At 62.6% G+C, this 10,977-nt stretch overlaps 1 protein-coding gene across 1 annotated transcript; it reads right to left on the reverse strand.

Moving 5' to 3' along the window:
- Positions 1–579: 579 nt before the first annotated feature.
- Positions 580–7,431, reverse strand: GBX1 (gastrulation brain homeobox 1). The gene is made up of 2 exons (XM_072851580.1): positions 6,972–7,431; positions 580–1,196 (listed from the first exon to the last, which is right to left on the reverse strand). Exons 1-2 carry the CDS (start codon positions 7,429–7,431, stop codon positions 673–675), a joined length of 984 nt encoding a protein of 327 aa, XP_072707681.1. The 3' UTR covers positions 580–672.
- Between the last annotated feature and the right edge of the window lie 3,546 nt (positions 7,432–10,977).

The following is a 10,977-nucleotide window of genomic DNA, read 5'->3' on the forward strand; positions in this document are numbered from 1 at the left end:
CCTCCCAGCACCGGCACCGGACCGGGTCCGATGGAGACCGCAAGGCCCCCGCTGCTCCCTGCACAGCCGCCGGGTCCGCGGGCCCCGGTACCGGCACCGGCCGAGGGGCGGGCGAGCCTCGGAGCCCCCCCGCCGTCCCCGGTCGCACGCCCTCCCCGGCCTCCGCGGCCGCCCCTCGGGGTCGGCGCCGCCGCCCGCTGCCCGCTGCCCCTGCCCCTGCCCTTGCCCCTGCCCCTGCCCCTGCTCCACCTCTGCCCCTGCCCCTGCCCCTGCCTCTGCTCCTGCCAGGCCGAGGGCCGCGGGGCGCTGCTGGCCGCGGCCGCCCGTCCCTGCAGCGTGTCCGGGCGGGCAGCACCGCGGAAGCACGTCGCCTCGCTCCATAGAAAATAATTTATTGAAATCACAGCTATACATGGGCGGGCGCCCGCGGGCAGCGCGGCCCCGGCCCCGGCCCGGCGCGGCTGGCGGCCGGGGCCCGCGGGGGCCAGGCGGCCCGCGCTCCCCGCGGTACGGACAGACGGACACGCTGCCGTATGTACAGAGTTTACACGGAATAAATAAGGGACATGTACAGAGGAGTGCGAGCGGGCGCCCGGGCCGCGCCCCTGCCGCGTCGGGCCCCCCCGCTGCCGGCGGCCCGCCCGCCCCAGGGTCCGAGAGCCCCGACGGCGCTCAGGGCCGGGCGCCCTGCTCGATCTGCTGGTGCTGGCTGCGCACGGCGAAGCGGTTGACGTGCACCGGGATGGGCACCACGATCTTGGGGTTGCGGACGGGCTCGCCCGAGCGGTTGCTCACGTTGCCCGCCTTGATGCGTTTCCACTTAGCGCGGCGGTTCTGGAACCAGATCTTCACCTGCACCTCGCTCAGCTTCAGGGCGTGCGCGATCTGCGAGCGCTCCGTCAGGCTCAGGTACTTCTTGCAGTGGAACTCCTTCTCCAGCTCCAGCAGCTGCTCGCTGGTGAAGGCCGTGCGCCGCCGCCGGCTCTTGCCGGCCCCGGAGCCCGGCGGGGCCTGCTCGGCCCCGGCGGGGCCGCCCTTGCCCTTGCCCTTGGCGCCCAGCGCGGCGGCGGCCGCCCCGTCCAGGAAGGGCTCCTCCTCGCTGTCGCCCGCCGAGCTCTCCTCCTCCCGCTCGCTGCACGGCGTCGCCGCCGACTTCACCTCCAGCTTCTCCTCGTCCGAGCTGTACGCCTTCCCGTCTGCGGGGCACACAGCGTCAGCGCCCGCCGGCGCGGCCCGCCGCCCCCCGCCCCGCCCCGCCCGAGCGTCCCCCGCGCCCGCGGAGCCCCCGGAGCCGCGGCCTCGGCTCCCCGCGCCCCGCGGGGCTCCCCCCACTCCCCCGGCGGCCCTTCCGCGGCGGCGGGGCGCTCGGCTGCACCCCCTCCCGCGGCGGCCGGGTCCCGCGGGCCCCGCCACCGTCGCGTCCCCGCAGCCCCGGGGCGCCTGCGGAGAGCTCCTGCCGCCCGCAGGAGCAGCGGCTTCCCCGGCACCAGCTGGGCGCTGAGCCCCGCTGCGGGCAGCGGGCGCCCGGACAGCTGGCAGCGCTGGCTGCTGTTGTCCCAGACCCCAGCGCGGTCTGCTGCACGCTGCCCGCAGCCTGGCCGGCTCTGTGGGGCAGCACCCACAAACCCGCTGCATCCGCAGACGCCCTGGGGTATGAGCCACCACAGCAGCTGCCACCACCCTCATTCCTCAACCCAGCTGTAGCAGCATCACTGCCTCATTCCAGCAGAGCACACCACAACCCTTCCAGGGCTTGTCCGGACCTCTGCATCCAGAAAGACAGTCTATACCTTGCCCCTCAGCTCAGCCCTCCCTCTGTCCCATCCCACTGCATCAGACCATCGATGCTGTTCACCCAGAAAGAAGCCAGCCAAGAGGAGCTGAAGGACTGTCCTGGAAACAGCAGCCTGAGCCAGTTCCACCACACCCTACAGGACATGGGGTGTCCTGCTGCCAGCTCTCCCTTCCTAACTCCAGGGTGCACTACAGCAGAGTTGTGCAGCCAGGTAACAAGGTGCTTAGGCAGCTGACGCTCAAGGCTTAGCTCCCCCCTACCAGTCTGTGCAGAGGGGCAGGCTAGAGGCTGCCAACATCACTCAACAGACAGGACCTCATCCCAGGCCACCCAGGCAGCACTTGGACCACCACAGACACCTCTGTTACGTTGCCTGCAAGGATACTGATAGGGTATGAATCTTCTTCTTGCCAGCTTCTTGTGTCCCAAACTGCTGCCTGAATGATGAAACAGCCATGGAACAAGGGAGAACATGGGTGGAAGACAGTGGGGAGGAAAGAGGCCTGGAAGCCAGTCACTTCCTTGGTAGAAGGGCTCAAACAAAGGCCTCACAGGAGATCGAGCGAGAAGATGCTCCTGGCCATAGCCAGGGGTCGTGTAGGGAGAGGACCCACAGCTATGCACGAACAGATTAAGAAGCTTTTTTGTCATGATGAGACTAGAAGAGACCAGCAAACTCTCCAAGTCTGACTCAACAGCAGGAATCGCTGCTGGAAGGAGCTGGTCCTGAAGCACTGCCACTCTCAATATAATCCTACATGCAGAAGAAGCAGCAGCAGCTCTCCAAACTTCTAAGCAGTGTCCAGGTACTGGCATATGCATCCTGGGCCACTGGATCTCTGGACAGCTCACCTCAGCTGTTCTCAGCTCAGTGGGAAAGGCAGAACAGCCCTCAGATCCCTGGAAGTGCAGGGTTGCAAATACACAAGCAGCAACTGCAAGAAACTGCTTGAGCCCAGGAGACATTCTTAGGAATCTGGCTGATGTGGAGCTCCCACATCCCTTGCCAGTCCTGCAGCAAGTCTGTGGCTTCCTGAGAGTGGGTGGGTGGCTTTGGAGATCTAGAATCATCTCCCTGCTCTTCCTGCTTCATATAGCGTGAAAGAAACACCTTCATCTCTATTCTGCTGCAGAAGAATAGACAGTAACCTCTTTCTTCTTGAGGGTCGGGGCAGAGGGAGAAATCTCCCATATGCACAGGGGGTATAGTAAAGACCCTGAGAATTTGTGCTTTGTGAGGCTGAGGATTAGCAGCAGGTGGCATGGAGCACTTTGGCTGCCAATGCACAGTCTCATGCAAGCACTTTGCCGAAGAAAAGGAGAGCTTTCATTTCTGTGTACCACCTCTGTCCATTGGAGTACAAGGCCTGACAAGATAACAGCGCTTTTATGAGGATGTTAGTGTCTTCACCAAGAGTACTCATAGGTCCTGCCCTGACTCTGCCCTTCCCCAGCGATGGAGGACGGCATCCCAGCAGCCACACTATCAAACAGTGCTGATCTAGCAGTTTGCTCTTGTAGGCCCAGACTGTGCCCCACGAGACTGGAAGAAGGATAAGCTACCAACTACAACATGTCACTTCTTTGTAAAACAGGTACTATCTCTGGATACACTCTTCTCAACCTGACCCCAAATTTTAAATGGTCTCTACTAGACTAACATGTCTCACATTTGTGTCTTATAAAGGGGCTGGGTTTGCAGTAAGGAACTCAGAACTATATGATGATAGGGTCTAAACCAGAGGTTTTCACAAAGAAAACTGGTATATTGGTCTGTTAGTCACCTAGTATGTCCCCATCAAGGAAATAATGGAGGCAGGGGAACCCACCCATTTGGTAGGAGGGTATACTGAGACTTTCAGAGGCCTTTGAACAGGAAGTGAAGCTGTCATGAAGCAAAGTATTGTGACTTTGAAAAATCAACAGGAAGGCAGTAGACAAAGAATAGGATTGACTCATTGCTTTGCTCTTCACAAAGTCCTAGCTGTTCATTGATCTTATTATGGACATGGTAAGCATGGTGAGGAGAGTTGGGTGTCACAGGTGACAAAGTTATTCAAGCAGGATCAGGGGGACCCAGATCAAGAATGGGTGTTGTGACAGCCAGAAGAGCCCTGTGTTGGTAAGAACACAAGAGCTCTTTGTTAGTTCATAGGGAATAACACGAAACTTCACCCTGTCCCTGACTGAATGTGCAGTTACTACATCAGCCCAAGAGAGGGTCTCAGACCACTGCCTGGATGTCGGTGGAGACCTCTACAGCTCAAGAACAAATGTGCTCTCAGGAGAGGTGTGGAGAGCTGGGGGTGTTGAGTACCTTTATGCTGGGGGTCATACTCTTTGTTGCAGCTGTAGTAACAAACCAAACTCCAAGCTTTGCTGCTTCTTACCGCCAGTTTCCCTACAGGTGTCTTCCGTCTCAAGAAGTGTGACAACAGCTGGAAGCAAGTTTGAAACATAGTAGATGCAAAGAGAGGCCCTAAAATAGAGCATTGACTCCTTTGGCTGATCCAGCAAGCAACTGATCTTGTCTCCATAGACACCTGCACGATGGAGATACTAATGGGGCCCAGGGACAGAAATAGTCACTTTAGGGTATAATTCATGTGATGTCAGCAAAACAGACAAAAGGAGGCATTTCTTCTTCACATGGTTCTTTTACAGATAAGAGATCTGTGGAACACCTTGTCCCAGGATGTGGCTGATGCCAAGTTTTTCTCTCCTTTCTAGTGGACTCCAGGGGAGACTAGATAAGGTCACAGAAGAGGAATTGGTCAAAGGTTACTAAACATACAGAAACAACACCTGGCTTGGGAAGCCCCTGAAGTGCAGGTGGTTGGATGCTAGGGAAGTGTCATTTTAGAAAGTATTGCACAGGTTGTGCTCTCTTACTCTTCCCTGGACAATTGCTTTTGGCCAGGGCCACACATAGGATGCTACTGCAAACTGTGTTATAGATAGTTTTTGATGCCTCCTGTTGACATGAATCATCTTTCTCTTCCTTAATTGTGGAAAAAGCCCTCAGCAACCATCCTGGCTTTCATCTGCGGTGGATGGTAAAACAAACCACCCTATTGCCCATCTCCAAGGGCCTTGGCTGGTGCAGTCAGGAGAAACATTAGGTAAAGGAGAAGGTGGGTACATTTGGCCTGACAAATCCACTTGGACCTGGTCAGAGCAGTCCACAGAGTCAGGTCCACATGGGCACATGCTTATGCAGAAGGACAAGCATCCTTCATGCCTCCAGAGCAAGCACTGTGCTAAGAGACAGCTAATAGGCAGCAGCGAATGAACAGCGGTAGCAAGACATATTTCCTTCCATCATATGAGCCAGTCACAACAGGGCAAGTCTTAGAGATACGATTTCTCGATATCAGAAATGGCCGCTGTCTGGGACAGTTCATCTGAGTCCCTCAGGAGGAGAGAACATGTTTGGCTTAGCTATGGAGGAGCCATGGAGGGAGATCAAGCACAATGAAGTTCATTTCCCCATAGAGTAGGAAGACGTGGTCATACAGACAGCTGGTTTTGGCCAGGGCAGTTCTCTCCCCGAGGAGACTTTCACAACAAAAGTGAGATCGCACTGGGCTTTTGACTCGGCACAGAGGCCTGGGAGCACCAGAGGAGCACCAAAGCCCCAATAACCCACAAAGGCAGTGGGGAGGCAAAATGCCCTGGTTGTCCTGCTGAGGGATGAGGTTCAAGGGGTACCTGAGTGAGGGAAACAGTCTTCTGAAGGAAGAACAAGGCAGGGCAAGGAGAAGACCTGAGCTTACCCAGGCTAAAGGGAGGATGGAGAACAAACAGCCAAGCACTGCAAGAAGCAGCAGAGACTTCTCAGCATGCACCTGTGCCAGGAAACCTGTGAGACAAAGATGGATCTCACAGGTGACCAGGGGAGACAGCTCTCAGGACAGGCCACATTAGAGAAAGCCAGCAGTTTGTTTGTCTCAGTCTCGCTGCAGAAGGGACACCTCAAGCCCCGTGCTGCAGGAGCTGAAGTGGAAGAGAGAAGCGCTGGAGCTGGCTGAGAAATACAGAGCAACAAGTCACCGAGGCTGATGCCTGCACAGTCGGGCAAGCGGCCGCGGCTCACAAAGGCGGGGGCCCCCCGGCCCCGCCACAGCAGCGGGAGCTGCCCCCGGCCAGCACCGAGCGGGGTCTCGGGAGTGGAGCCGCCGCCTGCCCGCGCCGTCGGGCAAAGCCGGTGCCGAGGCCGCGGGCACAGCAGTGCGGGGCGGCGGGCCGAAACGAAGGGGAGTGGGGCTCCGGGCGGCGCGGGGAGCAGGGCGGCCGCCTGGGTACGGGAGCTGCTCCGCGCGTCGCGGGCTCGAGAGGAGCTCGGAGCGCCGGTAGCCGCAGCTCGACGACGCCGGGAGGGCGGCGAAGCCCGGCACGGGGCGGGCTGCGGGCGAGCGAGGGAGCCCCCAGCCCCGCGGTCCGCCCGGAACGCGACATCGTGCCGGGGACAAGGCGCAGCCCCGCGCCGCAGCTGCACCGACCGGGACCGGGACCGGGACCGGGACGGGCGGGGAGGGCTGCGCGCAGTCCGGCGGCCCGGGACGGCGCGGCGCTCCGCTGCCCTCCGCCTCACTCGCCCCGGGCCGGGTGCCAGGACCTCGGAGAGCTCCGCGCCGCCGGGCCGGCCTCGGCTCCGGGGCCCGCGCTGCTCCGGTCCCGCCGGGCGGTCCATGTCACGCCGGGCCGGCCGCCCCGACCGGCGGCTCTCGCGGCTCTCCCGCCCCGCGGCCCGGGCGCGGCGAGCGGAGTTTGTCTCCCACCCGCGAAAGTTGCGGGCGCTGCGGAGCCGGCCCGGAACAGAGGGGAACCTGCCCGGTCCTCCCGGCTCGGCCCGACGGGACAGAGCGGGAGCGCAGCCGCGGGCGGGTCCCGCCGCCACGACCCATCGCGGCCCCGCCGTCCTGCCCGCCGCGCCCCGGTCCCCAGCGTCCCCGGCTCCGCGGCTCCTGTCCTGGAGAGCTCGGGGGCCCGCGGTGCCGCCCGCCCGCCCGCAGCCGCCACTGGGGCGGCGGGGAGAGCCCGGACAGGGGCCGGGCAGGCGGCGCTGCCCACCGCGGGGCCCCTCGGGGCTGCGGGGGTCCCGGGCGAGGCGGGCCGGCGCTCGCCGCAGACGAGTTGCTCTCCGCCGGGCGGGGCTGGCCCGCGCCGCTCTTACCTGCCAGGCCGGGGAAGGGGTCCGGGAAGTGCAACGGCGGCTCGGGCGGCCCCTTGTCGCGCCCCGGGGGCAGCTCCTCCGCCTCCAGGCCCTCGGCGCCCCGCCGGCAGCCGGCGTCGGGGTTGGAGCGCGGCGGGGGCAGCTCCTGCGGCGGGTAGAAACCGTCGGGGGGCTCGGAGAAGCTGGGCAGGGCCGTGGTGAGCGCCACCATGGAGGGCACGGCCTGGCCCAGGCTGGCGCAGAAGGTGTTGGTGAGGCGGCCGGCGAAGGAGGCCAGCGGCGCCAGCGGCGGCAGCCCCGACTGCAGGGGTGCGTGGGACAGCGCCTGCGGCAGCACCAGCGGCCGGTACGGCATGAACATGGGGTACCCGGTGTAGAGCAGGTGCCCGGAGCGCGGCGGCGGCGTCCCGATGAGCGAGTCGATGGAGAAGGCGGTCCCCTGGCCGCTGGGTCTCTGCATGGCGAGCGGGCGCCGCCGGCTCAGCCGGCACCAACTTTCCGGCGAGCTCGGGCCGCCGCCAACTCGCCGCCGCGCCGCCGCCGCCGCCGCCGCCGCCGCCGCCGCCGCCGGGCCCCGCCGCTGCCGCGGCCCCGGCCCCGGCCCGCGCCCGCCGCCTCCCGTGGGCTCCGGCGCCCGGCGAGAGCTGCCGCCCGCCCGCCCGCTCGCTGGCTCGGCGCGGCGGAGTGGAGGCGCGCTCGGAGCCGCCCGCCCGCCCGCCCCGCCGCGGGGGGGCCGGGCCGGGCCGCGGAGGGGAGGGGAGGGGAGGGGAGGCGGGCGGGGGTGTCGCCCTCTGCTCTCATCCATCTTCCGCACATCACGGTCGAGTTCCTCCTTCAGCGCCCGCTCCGGCGGGGCAAGGCTCCCGGCTCCCCCCGGCGCGGCCGGCCCCTGGGAAGGCGCCTCCCCCTCCCGCCTCATCAGCTGTTATTAATGGTGATTGATGATTAGCAATTACGGGGCCCGCACAAGGGCGCTTTTGTGGGGACGGGACGGGGCCGCGCCGCTCGGCACATCCTTCCTCGGGCCGCCCCCGGGGCCGGGACAACAGACGGGGCGAGCCGGGCCCGCTCCGCAGAGGCCCCACCGCCTCCCGGAGCCGGCCCGGGCCGACGCTCCTGACGGTCGAGCCCGGCGGGGAGCAGCCCGGGGCCGCCGGCGCCGGGCGGGCTCGAGCGCCCCGACGGACCGGCCTTCACCGGATACCGACCCCGGCAGCCGGGCGCGGCCCCGCCGCTGCGGGGCCACCGGGCTGTGCCGGAAGACCGCCCGCCTCCGTCCCGGACGCCGGGGGGGGGGGGGGGGGCGCCGGGCAGGGGCCGGCCTGCCCCTTCCAGGCCCCGGAGCCGGCGCCCCGGACCCCCGGCGGCGGGCTCGGAGCGACGTCTCCGTGGGACGGGCGGGCGAGGGCGCCGCGGGGCCGGGGGAGGCCGCGGGGCCGCCCGGAGACGCTCTGGGGCCAGAGTGGGAACGGGGGGCTGGAGCCCGAGGAGGGAATGAGCCTTCCCCGGCTCCCCCGCAGCCCCGGTGCCGTGCACCGCGGGGGGGCTCCCGGTGCCCTGCTCTGTCGGGGCAGGACCAGGCGGGCGGTGCGGAGCCGCGGCTGAGCGAGGCGGCAGCCCGGGGCGCCGGGGGAGCGCCTGCCCAGGCGGCTGCAGGCTGCCCGGACCTGTCCGCCGCTGGGGCGTCCCCAGGCCGGCCGCGGCCGGGGCTCGCTAACCTGCCCGCGCTGCGCTGCAGCTGCACAAAGCCCCTGGGCTCTGCCCCTCCCACCTGCGCACTCGTCGTGTGTCAGACATGTACCTCGGCCTGGCTGCCGATGGGCCCTTCGGCACATCACTCAATCTACAGAGCAAGTGAGACCAGTGCCAGGCGAATGCTCCTGAACCGCGGCGAGAGCTCCGCAGCTCTGCCCTGCCCCGCTGCGTGTCCTGGGGAGCGTGTCCTGGCCCCGTGTGGGGAGTCCCCACGCTAAAATGGAGTACTTCCCCCCGCCACCCCCCCAGCTTGGCACTTACGTTGTGCTCCTGTCTACGGGGAGATGCTCACCGGGCCTGTAATAGGCTGAACATGGAGCAAACTAAAGCCCTGCTTCAGAAGAGCATCGGTGTCAGGATTACCACGTAAAGCACTCAGAAGCTGAGAAATGCCAGAGCTGAAGTCGTGTCTAAACTCACTCTGACTGCATTTTCAGTGGCACAGCTACCTGCCAGACCTCCAGCTCTCACCTAGGGGTAGTCCTCCTCTCAGGACTCCTGCATGTTCCTGCCTGCACTCACCCTTTGACCAGGGATGCAGTACCTCTGGTTGCTTAGCTACCCAGGCTCCCTGGTGGCATCGATATCTATGTGAATACATGGATTTCTTCACCACCACCCTTTCCTGCTCTGTCCCCCAGGAGGTCTGGGGCACCACTTTGCTGCAGCCTTGAATCATGTGTTTTGTGTGGGACATGACAGTCCAGCCATGGAGCTGGACACTTGAATCCTGTGTGGAGCATGTAAATGAGGCCAAATGGGTCCACCAGGCTGACAGTGTGGTACGCAGCCTTCCTCCACTAAACAGGCACAATCTGAATCCCCAGGGTCCAGCTATGACATCAGTATCAAGGGCCTGCACAGACCCTCCTCTTTCTTTCATGTCTTTTATGCCTTTCTCTATGGTACATCCTTGCAGTTTCAAGGAAATACCCCTCCGCGGCGAAAGCTGCTCTACCCCCAGCCAGGGAAACAGAGGTGTGGAGAAGTCAATGTTAAAGTAATCATCCAGACTCAAATACTGAATCGTAAAACTGAGGCCTGGCAAGAGGGATACCTCTCACCACTCTGATGCAGACACCTCCCACTAACCAGTGGCCCTTGGATTACTGAGGAAGAGATGCATGTGTTTGCAGGGCATAGGCCGTTCAGCCCCTAGTCTAGGATGAGGGCCCAGGTTTCAGGCTGGGAAGGAGGCTGGCAGTGGCTAGCATTTGGATGAATCCCACCTTAGCAATCAGTTGTGATGTGATAAAGGACACGCTCAAGGTCTGCAGGTCAGCAGCCATGTTCTCTGTCCTTGGCCCAGCTCTCCTGTTTCATCCACCAAACGTCTCTGTGGGAAAGGAACCTTCAGGTTGGAGTCATCTCCATACACACAGCTTGGGTTCATTCCACTGCTATCAAAGCACATTAGACCATGGAGAAAATGAAAGCTTAGCCATGTGTAAGTTACTGGATCTCAAGACCTGTACTCAAAAGGGTCCAAATCAAGGCTATGCAAGCAACTTCCTAACTCCTGAGCAATTGCGATTTGATCAGTTGTTCAATGAACCTTTTATATGTCACCTTCAACCCACTCCTCACACTCTCATATAAGTTAGCAAGATATTTGAGAGCAACAGGAAACTGGTATCTTCAGTGACCTTGCTGGGGAAACTGAGAAAGCTGGGGAATGAACTACAGCTCCCACAAGGAAGGATGACTGCCTGTGCCCAAAGCAGCAGGTCCTTCCTGAAGCCAATAACACAAGCTCCCATACTGACCTCTGCAAATCAATAGCTTGCACCCTGCAAGTCCCTACGTATGTCTCCAAGATAAAGGTTCTGCTTACCTGATCATAAACTTGCATTACCTGCAGCCCCTGTCTCTCTTCAAACACTGAATCTCAGTTCAATGCCAGGAGCAGCAAGGGCAGGCTGCTCCGATAGGGAAGGGAAGCCAGGAAGCAAGAGTTGCAGCAAGGCGGGCAGGGCAGTGGCTTCACTGACAAGGGTGCAGTCCCACAGGACTCAAGGAAGGTAAGCAGAGCAGACCTGGTGACAGTAACCAGGGTCACCAATAGTCCAGTGATCACCCAGAAAGTCCCACTCTCCAAGTGGTGAGGCAGGTCCAAGGCCAAGCCAGATCAGTGGGTCAGGATCATTGTCAGCATCAGGGAGGTACAAGATCAGGTGTACCTCCAGCTTAGGTCAGGCAGAGCCTAAGGGTGAGAGCCTGAGCTTAAAAGCAGCTCCGCAGCCAAAGAGGG

The sequence above is a fragment of the Ciconia boyciana genome, chromosome 2 (genome assembly GCF_034638445.1).
Source record: "Ciconia boyciana chromosome 2, ASM3463844v1, whole genome shotgun sequence".
NCBI classification, from domain to species: domain Eukaryota; kingdom Metazoa; phylum Chordata; class Aves; order Ciconiiformes; family Ciconiidae; genus Ciconia; species Ciconia boyciana.